Raw genomic sequence first — 16,489 nt, forward strand, 5'->3', positions numbered from 1 at the left:
GAGGTCATGACAGCTTCTGGGCATCTCTTGCCTTGGAAACCCTGTGAGATCACCAGCAGTCAACTGCGACTTGACAGCAAAGACAAAAAGACCCCTCCCTCCCAGACAGGGCCACACTCTGGGAAATTTTGTTGCTCTCCAAGGTGCTACTGGATGCAACTCTACTTGAAGCTACAGTTCTACCTGACCGTTCCCCAAAGGGCCTCTTGCGATGAATACCTGTCTTCTCCGTCCAGCCGTACTTTCAATTTGCCTTTCCTCTGAGGGGCTTGGTGAGGCTGGAATGGTTTTCCTTTCTTAGCAGTTTGTTTTCACAACAGCCCTGTGAGGTAGGTTGCTTTGAGACACTGTGGCTGGCCCCCTGCAGCCTTCACGGCGGAGCCGGGAGCCGAATGTTCTCCCAGATCTTGGTCCGCTACTCTAATCACTAAACCAGGGATAGGGAACCTGCGGCTCTCCAGATGTTCAGGAACTACAATTCCCATCAGCCTCTGTCAGCATGGCCAATTGGACATGCTGGTTGGGGCTGATGGGAATTGTAGTTCCTGAACATCTGGAGAGCCGCAGGTTCCCTACCCCTGCACTAAACCATCTGTGGATGAAAAGCATCCGGCTGTCTCTGAACAGTGTCCCCAGAGATTGCTTTGGGGGAAGCTTCTATTGGCCACGGTGCTGCTGTCGAGAGAGGTCCTTCTCTTTCTCCCTCTGCCCCTCTCTAAATCATAGAAAAAATGAAAATGACCCTCAGCATGCCGAAAAACACACAAAACAAAGTACTCGTGGAAACAATTCATAGTCACTGAAACTGCCACCATGGCACGGGGGAAGGATTTTGCTGGTGCCGACCCAAATGGCCAGAGAGGCCCTTAACAAGCCAGATGGGACCGTGGAAGGGAGGGTCTCACAGTGATTTGGCCACAGTGATCCGAGCAACAGTCACTATAGAATGGACTATTGTAACTCGCTGGACGCCGGCCTTCCTTTAGCCCAGATCCGGAAACCTAAGCTCGTTCAGAATGTGGCAGCCAGGCTCCTTTTAGGAGCGCATAGTGGAGACCGGATTACTCCGGTCCTGTATCAGCTCCACTGGCTGCCGATCGAGTTCCAGATCAGGTTCAAGGTGCTTGTTCTAACATTTAAGGCTGTGAGCGGACTTGGACCTACATAACTGCGGGACCGCCTCTCCCCATATTACCCCTCTAGACCCCTCCACTAATGTGGGGGGGGGGGGTTATTGGAGGTTCCTGGCCCAAGACAGATTCTGCTGGCCATTACTGGGGCCAGGGCCTTTTCGGCCCTGGCCCCTACCTGGTGGAATGATCTCCCAACTGAGATCAGGGCCCTGCGGGACATTGGTGAGTTCCGCAGGGCCTGCAAGACCAAGCTCTTCCACCGTGCTTTCGTATCTTGCCAGCCGGCCTGATCAGAACATCGTGACCTCCCTTGGGTGCCTATTATTATGGGGTTTTATCGCCATCTTTTAACGTTCTGGTGTTTGCTACTAAAGTTTTAACCAATATGGTTATTGTATTGTTTTAATTTTTTATATAATGTTTGCCATCCTGAGCCCTATTGGGAAGGGCAGGATATACATTGAAAAATAAATAATATAAATTAGTCATTGCCTGTGCTGACTGATTAGAACCTCCATGTTCAGGAGCAGAGTGTTTTCATTTTCACAAAACCTCTCTGCAAAGTGGAGATTAGGTCCACACACTGTCAAGAAACATGAAACTATGGAAAGGGAGGTGAAATCAAAAGGGGATAATTAGATGTACTTATTTTTCATGGGATTATTATTATTAGACCCACCAAACTTGGAGATATTTTGCCGACATTCACCGCCGCCTCTGTGCTGCTTTGGCCCAGTCTTGGTCCGTGGTCTTAGTGTTGCGGCTGGCAGGTTTTGTAGGGCACAGGTCAGCTGAGCGGCTCTCAATCCAGATTCCTGATCAGGCTGCCAGTCTGGCCTGCTCACTCTAACGTTCACCCTCTGACCAAGTGCTGGAAACGTTTGTGCGTTGCTGGGTAGATTCTGAACACCGTCTGCGATGGCAAATGCGAACTCCTTGTGTCTGTTGTTAGTCCGTGACAATCCGCAGCGAGGTCTCCAACGCAGCTAAACCTCGTCTGGATCTGAAAAAGACGTCTGGGGGTCCTTCCCCAGTTTCTGGCATCGGGGGCTCGTGCTACATGGCAGGAGAGAGAAACATAAGGCATAATTGTTCGGGGGCTTAAGGAGCAGGGAAATCCCCCCACCCAGATTAATCCAGCGAGAACCATGAATCCACAGTATTTCATATGACACTTCATAAAACTCCAGTCATAATCCATAAAACTGACATTATTGGATTTGAAAAAAAAAACCCAGCTCCTCCTTTCAGGCCTTCGCTCATTAGACATTCTGTAGTTTTATAACCTTACAGTTCCTACCCAATTACCATGATTAATACTGTGTCTTAATAAAAGAAATCCTTCGTCGTGTGGAAGTTGGGGTGGGGTGGGGGGAGTTTGTGGCTTGCTGTGAGCCGCAGTGGGCCAGCTGGGTCAGTCCTGCAACTTGTGTTTGGTGCCAAGGTTCAAGGCGTCAGGGAATTCTGGGGCTACCTTCATCGGCAGAATGGCTGCCCAGAGGCCGAGCACTGGCATCCTCCAGCCTCCGTTCAGTGAACTGCATCTAAGTCGGAGGTTGCACGTGCTTCCGTGTGATCCGATATGACATAAGTTTCAAAGCCCCATATCCTCAGAGCCTTGCCCATTGGGGAAGGGAGTGTTTGGAGCGTGGGGTGGGAAAGTCGAAGTAAATTTCTAGAAGCGAAAGTTGTTGGGAAGCGAAGCTGACTTTCTTCCTATCTACCTGCCGTTTCTGTCCTGCCTTTCCCAATGTGATCTTAGGGAGGGATACGCGGATCTTCCCTTATCCCGTTTGCCCTCCGTGACAACCCTGTGTCAGGTCTAGGATTCATTCAAGGGCAGACACTGGGGATTGTTGTTGTTGTTGTTGTTGTTGTTTATTTGATTTAATATACTGCCCTATCCCCGAAGGGCTCAGGGCGGTGTACCATATAAAACATCATATATAAAATCATAAAAATAATTTAAAACAACAGTTATGTCCTAAAACAGCATCCCATGCAGTAGCCTTCACTGAAATGAACATGGAACCCCTGGCTTTTGCAAAACCAGTTCTAAAGCACCCCCCCCCTCAAATGCCCACAGCTTTATTACCTTTGATATCCCTCCCTCCCCTGCCTTCAACTACATAAAAAACAATGAGAAAAGCGAGAGAAAAAGCGAAAGTCCTTTCCCAGGGGTCAGGGAAAGATATGGAGCCATCTGGTTACCCCTCCCTTCGCGGCAAAGGCCAGAGGTGCCTCTGTTATCTACTGTTGCAAGCAAGGGAGTGCAAAAGGAATAAAGGAAGGCTCAGAAACCCAGGGAGGCCCCAGTCATTAAGCACACGCTGCCACCCTGTGAGGTAGGCCTGCCTGTGAGAAAACTGACTGTCCCTAGATCACCCGTCACCAACCTCGAACCTTTGACTCTCAAATCTCAGTCTGACGCTGCCACAACTGTCCACGTCATCTTTGTTATCCGCTGCTGGTGGCTGCATTCAATAATACAGCTGCTATTTGGCGGATGAATCTTTGGCCTTCCGGTTGATCAAAGGATGCTGTAAAAATTACATTTTTTAAAAAAAAGAGGGGCATGTGACTGGCCTAAGAAGACAGCTGAAATGAGTGCAACGCCAGAGGGACTTCCTTCTCAGATAGCATTTTTCGCTTCCAAACCATTATCTGCCGAGATCCGTCCGGGAACGTGGGTGCACTCAATTACGCGCCCACTTGCAAATACTGCCTGAATCCGGCCAATAAAGATATGCTTGGGGGGGGGGGGTAGTTTTTAACCCCACCCTTGTGTCAAACCCTCAGAGGCCAGATTAGTATTATTTTTCAAGCATTAATTTTTTTTATTTTTGACAGCTGGTAGAAATAAGATTTTTTGGGGCTTCTGGCTTCTAAGTAGTAATTAGAGGAGAATCGGTACCCGCCCCCTCCGAAAAAAGCAGAAAAGAAAAACAGAACGGACCACCCAGCTGCTGCATACAGGCTAGTAAAGTGATCCTGTGTCAAAGTGGCAAACCAGGGAATTATTTTCTTAAAATTGCCTCAGTACTGCAGGCCGGGGAGGAGGAAGGAGGTCAACTTTTTTTTAAAAAAAAAAAACCTTAAGTGAGAAACGTTAACGAAGTTAACATCTTCGTCTCCCCCCGATGTTCAGAAGAATTTATATTAGAATAAGGTGTTTGGGATCTTTTTTACATTAAAAAAAACCTGGCCACAGTCAGACCAGACAAAATATTGTAGCCCCGAGAACCCCAATTTCTAATCGTTTTCGACATTTGTGTTTAACTTTGTTATTTCTGGAGAGGACGCGGGTCTTGAACCGAGAGCTTCGGAACGTGTGGATTGGCCAGCCGGGTTAGCAGGGCTCCGAGCTTGCTTCTCCTGCAATTCTTTCTGTCTGCTGCAGTCCATTTTGGCCCCCTGAATTTTGAAATAATAATTTATCAGCTGTCAGAGATCATTGCGATGATGGACGCTTGGCCCGCAGGCTGACACCCCTTCCTTTTTCTCTTCAGGTGCTCCTCATCGTTAGCGGGAACCTGAGCTTCCTGAACTGGTTGACCCTGATTCCGAGCCTAGCCTGCTTCGACGATGCCTCCTTGGGGTTTCTTTTCAGCTCCCAGGACAAGTCTGAAGTGCTGGAGATTCAAAGAGAAGAGTCAAAAGAAAAAGAAACGTCTTTGAGATACGGTGAGTCCTTATTGCCGAGTTCAAGCGGCATAAGAACATAAGAAAGAGCCTGCTGGATCAGACCAGAGTCCATCTAGTCCAGCACTCTGCTACTCGCAGTGGCCCACCAGATACCTTTGGGAGCTCACAGGCAGGAGGTGAAAGCAAGGGCCTTCTGCTGCTGCTGCTGCTGCTGCTGCTGCTGCTGCTGCTGCTGCTGCTGCTGCTGCTGCTGCTGCTCCCGAGCACCTGGTCTGCTAAGGCATTTGCAAGCTCAGGTCAAGGAGGATCAAGATCGGTAGCCATAGATCGACTTCTCCTCCATCAATCTGTCCAAGCCTTCTCTGCCCCCCAAGTGAATCTATTTTTGGTGCCCTGTGCTTGGCTGGGACAGACTGGGGGAGACACAAGCCAGGTTCAACAGTTCTACAATAGGTTTGTTACTGGAGAGAATCAAGACCCTAACTCCTCCCTTGGGTCTATCTAATCTTGCTTGTCTTGAGCAGATTTGAAGCTGTACACTGTGTCTTCTCTTGGCTGCTTTAAAGAAAGTCCACTGTGTCTTGCTTCCTTTCAGTTCTTTCATTCTTTGTCTAGTTCTAACTGCTGTTAAACTTAACTTGTGCTCTATGGACCACCATATATTAATATGTACATCATGAATATTCCAGTCTCCAACTACCCTTAGCACCTTACTCTGACTGACTGGCTAGAACTGAAACAGGGGATTGCTGGGTGAAGAGGGAAACTGCCTATTGGGGAATGTCTTAAAGGGACAGGGGCTAGCTAAAATACCCTCCCTTAGAAAATTTAACAATGAACTAAAACCATGCTAACTATGGGGAAATTAAAGCTTAATGGGGAAATAACAAAAGCCTCTGTGGGGTCATGACGAAGCCCCTTTGAAAGCTATCCAGGTTCGCGACATCACCACCTCCAGTGGCAGCATGTTCCAAACACCAACCATTGTGTGAAGAAATCTTTTACTAGTGTTGGTTCTGTGTCAGAAGGAATGGATCCTCATTATTTGTGCTCCCCTGCTCCTAGTTGGTTTCAAGGTTTTTGACGCCATCTTGGAAAGCTGGAAACGTGATCTTTTTCAAGGGAATGAACTCTGAGCAGTTGCAGAGGCCTTTCGCCCCCTGCTGTGCGTATTCCTGAGTTCCAGTTGAAACTTGACGAAGTTGTGGCCCGCCTCGATTATCCTCTGCCGAGATGCTGAGAAATCGGAAGAAGTGGCTGAACCCCAGAGGCAAGCTCCCAGCAGGTGGGCCTGGGAAATGGACACGTTTCACTGAAGGCATCCTGACTCGAAGGATGAATCCTTTTCTGTAGTAACCGATTTTTTTTCCTATCTGTCCTTTTGGTTCTTCACGACGTGCCACATCCCTGTCTTCTGAGATACGCTCATCTTTTTGCACACACAAGCAGGGGACCGGACCTCCCTTTGGAGCGATTCTCCCAACATATTCCCAGACTAAACAGTTTATCAGGGCTTCAGAGAGGGTTTAAACAAACGCAGCTCTCCTGCAGAGATCGGAGAGGGACGGTTTGTGTTTTTTCCTTTGTTGGCTTTTGTTTTGTTTTGTTTTCAAGGCAGGATGCATTATGGGTCGGCTCTGCTTATTTGTCTGAATCCTCGCTAACTTTGGATTGCTTTTCGATTACCATATGCAAAACCTGCAGCTGCATCCAAACCTTTCGAGGAAGCGGCAGCCTCTTGGGTATCTTTGCCTGCCGAGGGAAAGTTGAAATAATAAATAACGAGTAAACGCATCGGGAAGGGGAAAACGAAATGAACGGGACCCCTCAGAGTGGATATGGAGAAAATGACAAGTTAGTGGAGGCAAAAAATGTTCTGCTTTCTCCCTTCTGTATTGACCTCCCTGCATCCGCCCGAAGATGTTGTTTGCTGACAGTGTTTCAAATCCGAGAAGTTGGAATGTTCATAAACATTCCATAGCATCTCAGAATCTGAGCCAGTGACAGAGGGAAAGGCTTCCTTCAGTCTGCCAAGGTTCATTTAGCCAGAAGGCACAGAGATCTGGAACAGATTTGTTTTTGTTCCTGTTGCTGTTTTGTCTAATCTTGCAGGTAAATTGGCAAAATCCACCAGTTTTTTTTCCTCCATTTTGTGCTACGGTCTTAGAAAGAGGCCTAATAGATTATCCAAAGCTGAGTCGGGCTTAGCAAATAACTAGAAGTGACCGGGCACTGCCAATCCTATTTGCATTGTGCTCATGTGATCAACAGAGCTGAATGTTCTGATCTGGAGAACCTGAGTGGCTGAGGCTTATCTGGTGAACCGGATATGTTTCCACACTCCTACATTCCTGCTAGGTGGCCTTGGGCTAGTCACAGTTCTCTCAGGTCTCTCTCAGTCCCACCTGCCTCACAAGGTGCCTGTTGTGGAGAGAGGAAGGGAAAGTAGCTTGTAAGCCACCTTGAGTCTCCTTACAAGAGAGAAAGGTGGGGTATAGATCCAAACTCTTCTTCTTCTTCTTCTTTGGTGGGCTTTCGGCTACCATTCAAAAAGATCAGATGTATCTACTGTAGAAACACCACCTCTGTGCATGTGCAGAAATTAATTCATCACAAGACCTTTCCCCTTTTTCATGCACATATACACACACTACTGACAATTGTTTAAAGAAAGAATGATTACGGTAATTTAAAAATAAAGTATTTCAGGGGCAGAAATATATTTTCTTACGGTCTTGTATCCCGCTGAGTCTAACAACTTGACTGTTACACAGCTGCCAGAGTCTTGAGATCTAAAGCATGTGTTTGTGTGCATTCTTGCATCCTGGGAATTGTAGTTTATTTCCCTTTCATATTGTATCATCAAAAAAATTACGATAAAAATGATAAATCGGTACATGGTACACGAAACCCACGTGGGTTTCTGAACTGTCCTAGCATCCCAACTGGCCCCAGTTGTGGATAAAGTCACCTACCCACGGCTACTATGTGACTGCTATGTTGCTTGGCTTAGTGCTAGCATTGGCTGGCGAACAGTGAGATGAACCAGTCCAAGGCGCAATGCACAAGTAGGTCGCAGTAGCCAAATGATATCCGCTTCCCAGACAAGCAAAGTCGGATATTGTTCGATGTACATTTTACCCTATTGGTCGTGAGATTTTGGGCCATTGATACCAATCCCTTCAACAGAATGACCAAGTAATAAATTTTTGACAGAGTTTTGTGAAACCAACTGCTCAGTTACCAAAGTCGAAGGCTGCATATCGTTTTTGAAGGCAAGGACCTTTGCCAGCGTGGTGTAGTGGTTAAGAGCAGGTGCACTCTAATCTGAGGAACCGGGTTTGATTCCCTGCTCTGCCACTTGAGCCGTGGAGGCTTATCTGGTGAACTAGATTAGCTTGTGCGTTCCAGCACTTGCCAACTGGATGACCTTGGGCTAGTCACAGTTCTTCGGAGGGAAAGAAGATTGTAAGCCTCTTTGAGTCTCCTTACAGGAGAGAAAGGGGGGATATAAATCCAAACTCTTCTTCTTGTTGTAGGTTTCACTGGTGGAAATAGACCCAGTAGTGGCACCTGAGATATCTTAAAGTACTTTAGTTGGATCTTGAATGTAGAACTTCTTTTTGTGTCTCCTTAAGGTTGTCTGGAGGAAAATTCATCCCAGCAGGGAGAGAAAGCAGACGGTTCTCTGAAGGCTCGCAGTGGCTTCTTCGCCTCCAGCCTTGTTATGAAGGGAGCATTTTAGACATTCCTCTTGTTAGTCCTTTCTCAGACTATTTAGACAAAGGCAGATCCCGGACAAGATAGGCTTGAGATCTGCAATGTTGTTTGGAGAACAAATGTTTGTTTTCCTGTTGGCTTTGGGGGTAACTCGGGTCAGTCTGGAAAAAAGTCCCTGAGAAGGTGGCAGGAGATAACTTGACCCTCTGACCCAAGAGGTTTACTGTAACACCAGTTAAGCTCAATCCGTGCTCTCTTCTTCTCCCGAATACTCTTCTACTTTGACAGGTCCTTCTCCAGAAATCTCATTAGAAGCCGACTGAATAACCTTACTGAAAAGTGACACCCCTTCCTTGTAGTAGTGTGTGTGTGTGTGTGTGTGTGTGTGTGTGTGTGTGTGTGTGTGTGTGTGTGTGTGTGTGTGTGTGTGTGTGTGTGTGTGTGTGTGTGTGTGTGAGAGAGAGAGAGAGAGAGAGAGAGAGAGAGAGAGAGAGTGTGAGAGATTTCAAGTTTGTCTTTCCAACAGGCTGCTACATCCGAAAAGTTGTAAACATATCCTTTGGAATCCTGATTGCCTATCTCAGCGTTCCAGTGGTGGTGAACTTGTTCAGCTCCCGCCAGATCATGAACACTTCCTTCAACCCGCTCAGGATCGTCAATACCTATGGGGCATTTGGAAGGTACAGATCTTGTTTACCAAAAATGACTCGCTTCTGTCTGCTGCGAGATTGGTCATTCGCTCTCTCGTCTTTTTAAGGAGGCCATTTTAGATTTGATAGGCAGAGAGAGAGAGAGGTTTTGAGTTAGGGACTACATTTTACCTTAAAAATGTTTTGCATTGGAATTAATCAGTTAATTAGTTCAAACACATATGATTAGTTAACTACGGGGGTGCGGGTGGGGTGGGGGGTTAGTTGGATCCATTGTTCAAAAGGAAATGAAATAAAAATGGCACTAATTTAGTTCCAGACAGACAAGGTAAGGAATTCTGTTTTTCCTGGCATAGGATTTGAGCTCCCCCCAGTACAGAATTTGAACGCCTTGCTGGCAGGATTTGTTTCTCAGTCATAACACCAAATGCAAATTGGAGCTCACGCATACTGTTGGATCGATCCTCCAGCCTCATTTGGCGCTAACCGAAATAACTTTTTGGCCTGTGTTACAAAAAATGTGGTTCCTGACAGATGCTCTCTGGTCTTTCACACTGTGAAACGCTCACCAGTTTTCTGCAGATGACTCGGAGAGGAGTTTAGGCAAACACACCTCTCCTTGTACCTCTCGGCTGATCTTGGCTTCTCCGGAGTTGTGGAAGTTTGTTTTCCTTGGGCCGCTGTTCCTCTTCCCTCTCCCCAATTTTTTTTGCCTTTCTTCAAGGCCGAACTGGTTTCCCTTTGACGAAGTTACCAGAACCAGCAGGTACCCAGTGAGGCAACACTTTGCTTCTATGCCATCTGCCTGAGTTCCTGCCTATGTAAACCAATAAAAAGAGGATTGCAGCCCATAATGAATATATGATTATGTGAAAGTTGACGTATTTTGAATAGCACAGTAGGAACATGCTTTTTATTAGTTAATTTGGTGTCCTGGATTTACGGCTTGTGTGTAAGCCTCGGGCAGCTGGCCATGACTTGTAATTCAGCCCGCCATGCAAGAAACCATGAGAATCTGTAGAGCTGTTGGTTGTGAGGATTTGGAAAAATCACTTTCAAGAAGGGTGCCCAGCCCTGGGCAGAAGCAGTCTGTTATGCCAACAGATGGCTGTCCAGCGGGCTTTGATGATTCAGGTTCATCTGGGCCAGCATTCCATTTCTACCACATGCCCTTTTTCATTCCAGCATTTCCAGCTCTACCACATGCCCTTTGACCCCTTCGGTCTAGTCCTTAGAGGTACATGCTCTCTAGACATGGAAGGATTCCTCTTTATCAATTGTGGCTATTGATAGACTTGTGAATCTACCTGTTTCTTTCTAGCAACTTCCTTCTGCAGTCAGTGAATTCCAGAAGACGATTCAATGTCTGTCCTAACTTCTGTTTGTCAGATGCCTTGACAATTTGAATGTTATTCGGGGGAACACCAATGTTGTCCATGTAATCTCTCCATATAGTTTGCAGTTTTTCAATCTCCATTGCTTTCTTCAGAGGAACTGGCGCACCACACCCCCACACTCAACATTTAATTAATTTATTTAAAAGGTGTTGACCTTGAACTTTCCAGAATCTGGTTGCTGTGGGTTTTCTAGGCTGTGTGGCCGTGGTCTGGTGGATCTTGTTCCTAACATTTCGCCTGCATTGCAGCTGGCATCTTCAGAAGTATATCACAGAGGGAAGTCTGTTACACACTGTGTCCAGAGAGAAGGGAATGTTTTAGTGGGGCATATATTGTCCATGTCCCAGGGTGAGGAACCAATCAGTAAGTGCTTTGGATGGAACTTGCTATGCAAAGGTATGGTTGAGTGCATTGTTTTGCAGGTGGGGGTTTTCAGTCCAGGGAGTGATTCACATTTGCATTCCCTGCAACAGCAGCAGTGTTGGCGAATGCAAATCCTGTGTCTGGGTGGAGTCCATTGTCCATGAACTTAGCATGCCCTTGGGCTTTGCTTCTGGTGTTTTTAAGTACTGGTAGCCAAGCTTTGTTAATTCTCAGAGTCTCTTCTTTCTTGTTGAAGTTGTCTTGGTGTTTGTGAAAGGTCATTTTAGGACCAGGTACACTTCCCTCGTCCTGCCATTATGGATTGCAGGAGTTCGGAGTCGGACTATTTGCGGGTCCAGAAAATAACTCTCTCGGCTCTGTCGTTTGCAGCATCACCAAAGAGAGAACGGAGGTCATCATTCAAGGGACGTCCAGCCCAGACCCCAGTGACCCAGCTGCGGTTTGGGAGGAGTATGAATTCAAGTGTAAGCCTGGGAACCTGCATCGGAGGCCCTGCTTCATCAGCCCATATCACTATCGCCTGGACTGGCTCATGTGGTTTGCTGCTTTCCAGGTGTGCATCTGATTGTGCTCTGACACTCATGCCAGATCTTGATACCAGAAATGGGTGGCGACCTCACTGCTGGAGTTCAGGGAGGAGGTCCAAGGCTCTCTGGTTCAGTAGGCAGGCCCAGATGAAGAAGAAGAGTTTGGATTTATATCCCACCTTTCTCTCCTGTAAGGAGACTCAAGGTGGCTTACAAGCTCCTTTCCCTTCCTCTCCCCACAACAGGCACCTTGTGAGACAGGTGGGGCTGAGAGAATTCCAAAGAACTGTGACTAGCCCAAGGTCACCAGCAGGAATGTAGGAGTGCAGAAACACATATGGTTCACCAGATAAGCCTCTGCCACTCAGGCGGAGGAGTGGGGAATCAAATCTGGTTTTCCAAATTAGAATCCTGCAGCCTGCAGCTTCTCAGTTGGAGCATGACTTACCATCTAAACAGTGCCTCTAGAGGACCTCCAAGTCCAGAATATGAAATCACCTAGCTATACTCACTTAGGATGTCCATCAACAAAAATGGCCCTGTAGGTGTCTGTGGGTCCCATTCTCTGCTTCAGGGCTTAGCAATCCGGCTTCATGCAGTTGAAATCTAAGGAGGATTTAGCATCTTTGCCTTATAAGCTGACATAAGCTGACAGAGCCCTACGGGGATGGGGCGGTATAATAAATCGAAAAAATAAATAAATAAATAAATAAATAAATAAATAAATAAATAAATAAATTTGACCTAACACCACAAAGAGTGAAGCCTCGACTGCAGGTGCTCAGGACTCGGAAACACTTCTAGTAGCTCTTGCAAATGGTCCCTCCATGCTGTGCTAGAAAGGAGGTACCCCTGCATTCCTGCTGGGTGACCTTGGGCTAATCACAGTTCTTTGAAACTCTCTCAGCCCCACCTACCAGTGCCTCACAAGGTGTCTGTTGTGGGGAAAGGAAGGGAAAGGAGCTTGTAAGCCACCTTGAGTCTCCTTACAGGAAAGAAGAAGAGGAGTTTGGATTTATATCCCCTCTTTCTCTCCTGTAAGGAGACTCAAAGGGGCTTACCATCTCCTTTCCCTCCCCCCCCACCCCCCCGCACAACAAACACCCTGTGAGGTGGGTGGGGCTAAGAGAGCTCCGAAGAACTGTGACTAGCCCAAGGCCACCTAGTTGGAGTGCACAGGCTAATCTAGTTCCCCAGATAAACCACCACAGCTCAAGTGGCAAAGTGGGGAATCAAACCTGGTTCTCCAGATTAGAGTACTCTTAACCACTATACCACTGCTGCTCTCAGAAAGGTGGGGAGAAAGGGTATAAATCCAAACTCTTCTTCTTCATTCAAAGGGTAATTAATTTGTAGAGACCACAGATGCCTTCAGAATGTACTAATGTTCATGCAATTAGTTGGTTTTAAAAGATTAGACAAGTTAACTGAGGATAGGCTCATGAATATGAGCCACATTGACTTAGTGGAACTTCCAAGGGGAGAAGCAGTGTATCTCTGAATACTCATACAGAGGGGCAACAGCAGAGGGAGACTTTGGCTTCCGTGCCATGGTTATAAATCTTTCTGTGGGGTTCTGGCTGCCACTGTGAGGCAGGATTATGGACTCAATTGGCCATTCATCTGATTATGTTACATCAGACAATGGAGTTATCCACTCATTCATAGGAGGGTGGGAGGGCGGGCTGGAAAATAAAAGCAGGTCTATCATGAAATAAGGGTCGAAAGGGAAAGTAAGGAAACCTTAGAGACCTTCAAATCTGCACGAGGATCCTGTCCTCCGACAGACCCAGAGTCTGTCTTAATCTGCTAAAGTGAATGTTCAAAGTGAAGCTTCTATTCCCTTTGCAATATCTTACGCCAGGGTGGCAATTTCCACTTCAGGCAATGTTTTGCAGTGCTTCTGTCTCAGGGATACTGTTCACATTCTGTTCAGAGGGACTTTCCCCCCCTGCCAAGCGCGTCTGGTCACTTTCATAGTCAAAGACGCAGGTTCTCCAGTCTACCGGAGGTATCCAGTTGAACTGACTCTTGACAAGCCCCTGGAAACCAAACAAGGCTTAAGGGAGAAGATATTCGCCATCCCATTGTGCTGTTCGTGACAGGCTGCTCTTTACACCTCATCACGGCTTGATATACGACACTCTCTTCCCTGTCGGGCTTCCGGAAATTTTTCCCCCCACTTGAAGCAAATGACAAGCAATGCGCAGCATGTTGAAAGGGCTGGGCCCAAAACCTGTCAGGGCTGACCAGGGGCCCTGGCGCCCTGACCAGCAGACACCTGTTTGAAGAGCTGGCAGATCTGATCATTGGGACACTGAAGGATATGTCCCAGAATGCCCAACTCTGTCGAGCAATTTATTAGCAGACTGTCTCTTAATTGCAGTCCCAGCAGGCCCTTGGTAGTATTTCATCTCAGCACAGCTCTGCTTTTCAAAAAACAAGGCACTTCTGTTACTGTAATTGTATCAGCCCAATACAATGCCTCTTTCTGAAGACCGCTTCTTTGTTTTGAGTGCCTCGGCATCTCGAGGGAGTTGTAGCTCTCCATGTGTGTCCTGCCTTTTCCGATATCAGAGACATGGTCTTACACATCTGTGGGGCGTCTTCTTGTCTGTGGAAGTGATGGATCTCCTAGAGAAGCCTGAGAAGCGGCTGAAGTCTGCTCAGATGCAGTGCTGCTGAAGTCCAGGCAGCTTCCAAACGATCCTTCACCCCAGATCTGCAACATCGCATCTCCTAATCGCCTGTGCTTTATCCGAATTAAAATCGGAGGCATGCTTTGGTCTTGAGAGGCAGCATGGTACAGTGGTTGAGAGCAGGTGGATTCTGATCTGGAGAACCGGGTTGGATTCCCCACTCCTCCACCTGAGTGGCAGAGGCTTATCTGGTGAACCAGGTGTGTTTCCGCACTCCTACATTCCTGCTGGGTGACCTGGAGATAGTCACAGTTCTCTCAGAACTCGCTCATCCCCACCTGTCTCACTTTAAGGGGTCTGGGGAGAGGAAGGTAAAGGAGCTTGTAAGCCACCTTGAGTCTCCTTACAGGACAGAAAGGTGGGATAGTAATCCAAACACCCCCCCCCCCTTCTTCTCCTTCTCCTCCTCTGGGGTACCACTCATTTTAAATGGGGTGGGGGTACTGTAGGAATCTACAAACTGAGTCTTCTAATGTGATCCAGCACACTCTTCCTGCGCGCCTTGGGGCCTCCAGTCCACCCCCACCCCTTCTTTCCCAGGGACTCAGAACTGAAAAGAGAAAGCAAAAATTGCTTCCTAACCTTGTGCATTACGCTGCAGTCATGGCAATCTTACCGGTAGTCTTCGGAGTTCTGCTTTCCTACACTGTCCCCTGGTGCTTGGTTGGAAGAAAATCTGGTTGCATGGGACAGACGGATGCCAAAGCAGCGTCTCCTTGCAAGGGAGTCTGGATACCGGTACTTGGCCTTCCTTCAAAAAGGGCACAATTTTCATTCAGCCGCTGGCTGTGTGTGCCAGGTTCATAGAAAAATGCTGAGGTGGAAAATAAATAATCCGGTGTTTGCAAAGACACAAATTTCTAAAGAGAGAGTTGCTTTGGGCTTGGGGTTCCAGCCTCCCTGGCCAGGCAGGCCCAGTAGCAGCATGCAACTTGTAGGGAGACAGAGATCTGGGAAGTCTATACACACTGTCAGAGACGGAGGTGTTTTTTTTTTGGTGGGGGGGCCTACACCACTTTTGACAGCCGAATTTAGACATAAGCTTTTGTGTAGTAGAGGCCTGGCATAGATATGTGCCACGGTTGAATCAACGTTGCAGAACATTTCAGGTAGTTCTGCAGTTTTCCAGCTTGCATAGCATATCACTATGGTGAAGATTTTGTTGCGCCTCAAAATGGAGCCCATGTTTGACATTTCGAATTCATCAGGGAATTCATAACACCATAACATTCCATACTGAGGGTGAAATTTGCACGGAGCTCCCAGGACTTCCTTGGTTCTCAATTACGATGGCGGTTTCATTTCCTGTCTGGTTGTAGTGGTTAAGAGCAGGTGCACTCTAATCTGGAGAACCGGGTTTGATTCCCCACTCTGCCACTTCAGTTGTGGAGGCTTATCTGGTGAATCAGATTAGCTTGTGCACTCCAACACATGCCAGCTGGGTGACCTTGGGCTAGTCACAGCTCTTCAGAACTCTCTCAGCCCCACGCATCTCACAGGGTGTTTGCTGTGATGGGGGAAGGGAAAGGAGATTGTAAGCCCCTTTGAGTCTCCTTATCCCCCTCTAGAAAGAGGGGGATATAAATCCAACCTCTTCTTCTTCTTCTGTTGTAGAAGCAGGATAAGAATGTGAATTACTCAGCTGAGTGAGTGTAAACACCCACATAAAACACTGTTTTGTGTTTATTGATTAATTTCTGTCTCTTCCTTCCCGCACACTCTTCTTCTGCAAGACCTACGAGCAGAATGAATGGATAGTCCACTTGGCTGGAAAACTGCTGGCCAACGAGAAGGAAGTTTTGTCCCTGATGGCCTTCAATCCCTTTGAGGGCAGAGCGCCGCCAAGGTAAGACCAGGAGACATGCAGAAGTGACAGTGGGGAGAAACTGAGGCGCTTGGGCTATGAACAACACGCACAGGACCACTAAGCCTCGTGTTGGCCAGTGGTTAAGAGAGAAAAGAATGAAAAGTCAGCCCTCAACGCTGAGAAGGGTGATGCAGTTTGCCAGGGCAGCAATAACAGAGGACTGTTCCAGGTATCAGATGGCTGAGTATAAAGGCTGTGTTGGAATGTGTTTTTATCAGGTTAGTCTGAGGCAGGAGTGACCGGCTCAAACTCCCTCCGTGTCTAAGATCCTAGTCTGACTTTCTAACCCCTCCATCATAGATGGCCCAAGGGCCATCAAGTCCAACTCCCTTCGTTGAAGGAACACACCGTCAAAGCACTCCTGACAGATGACCATCCAGCCTCTGTTTAAAAACCTCCAATGAAGGAGACTCCACCGAGGCAGAGCATTCCACTATCGAACAGCCCTGACAGTCAGAAAGTTCTTC

The 16,489-nt window shown here is 47.4% G+C and overlaps 1 protein-coding gene across 1 annotated transcript in view; it reads left to right on the forward strand.

The window, feature by feature from the left end:
* Window positions 1-16,489, forward strand: part of LMF1 (lipase maturation factor 1) — a 132,993-nt gene that overhangs the window by 109,312 nt on the left and 7,192 nt on the right. Inside the window, exons 7-10 of the mRNA XM_048495540.1 lie at window positions 4,643-4,817; window positions 9,025-9,178; window positions 11,299-11,482; window positions 15,889-16,001. Of these exons, the coding sequence (XP_048351497.1) occupies window positions 4,643-4,817; window positions 9,025-9,178; window positions 11,299-11,482; window positions 15,889-16,001 (626 nt within the window). The remainder of the gene's footprint in view (window positions 1-4,642; window positions 4,818-9,024; window positions 9,179-11,298; window positions 11,483-15,888; window positions 16,002-16,489) is intronic.

This window comes from Sphaerodactylus townsendi, linkage group LG04, assembly GCF_021028975.2.
Source record: "Sphaerodactylus townsendi isolate TG3544 linkage group LG04, MPM_Stown_v2.3, whole genome shotgun sequence".
NCBI classification, from domain to species: Eukaryota; Metazoa; Chordata; class Lepidosauria; order Squamata; family Sphaerodactylidae; genus Sphaerodactylus; species Sphaerodactylus townsendi.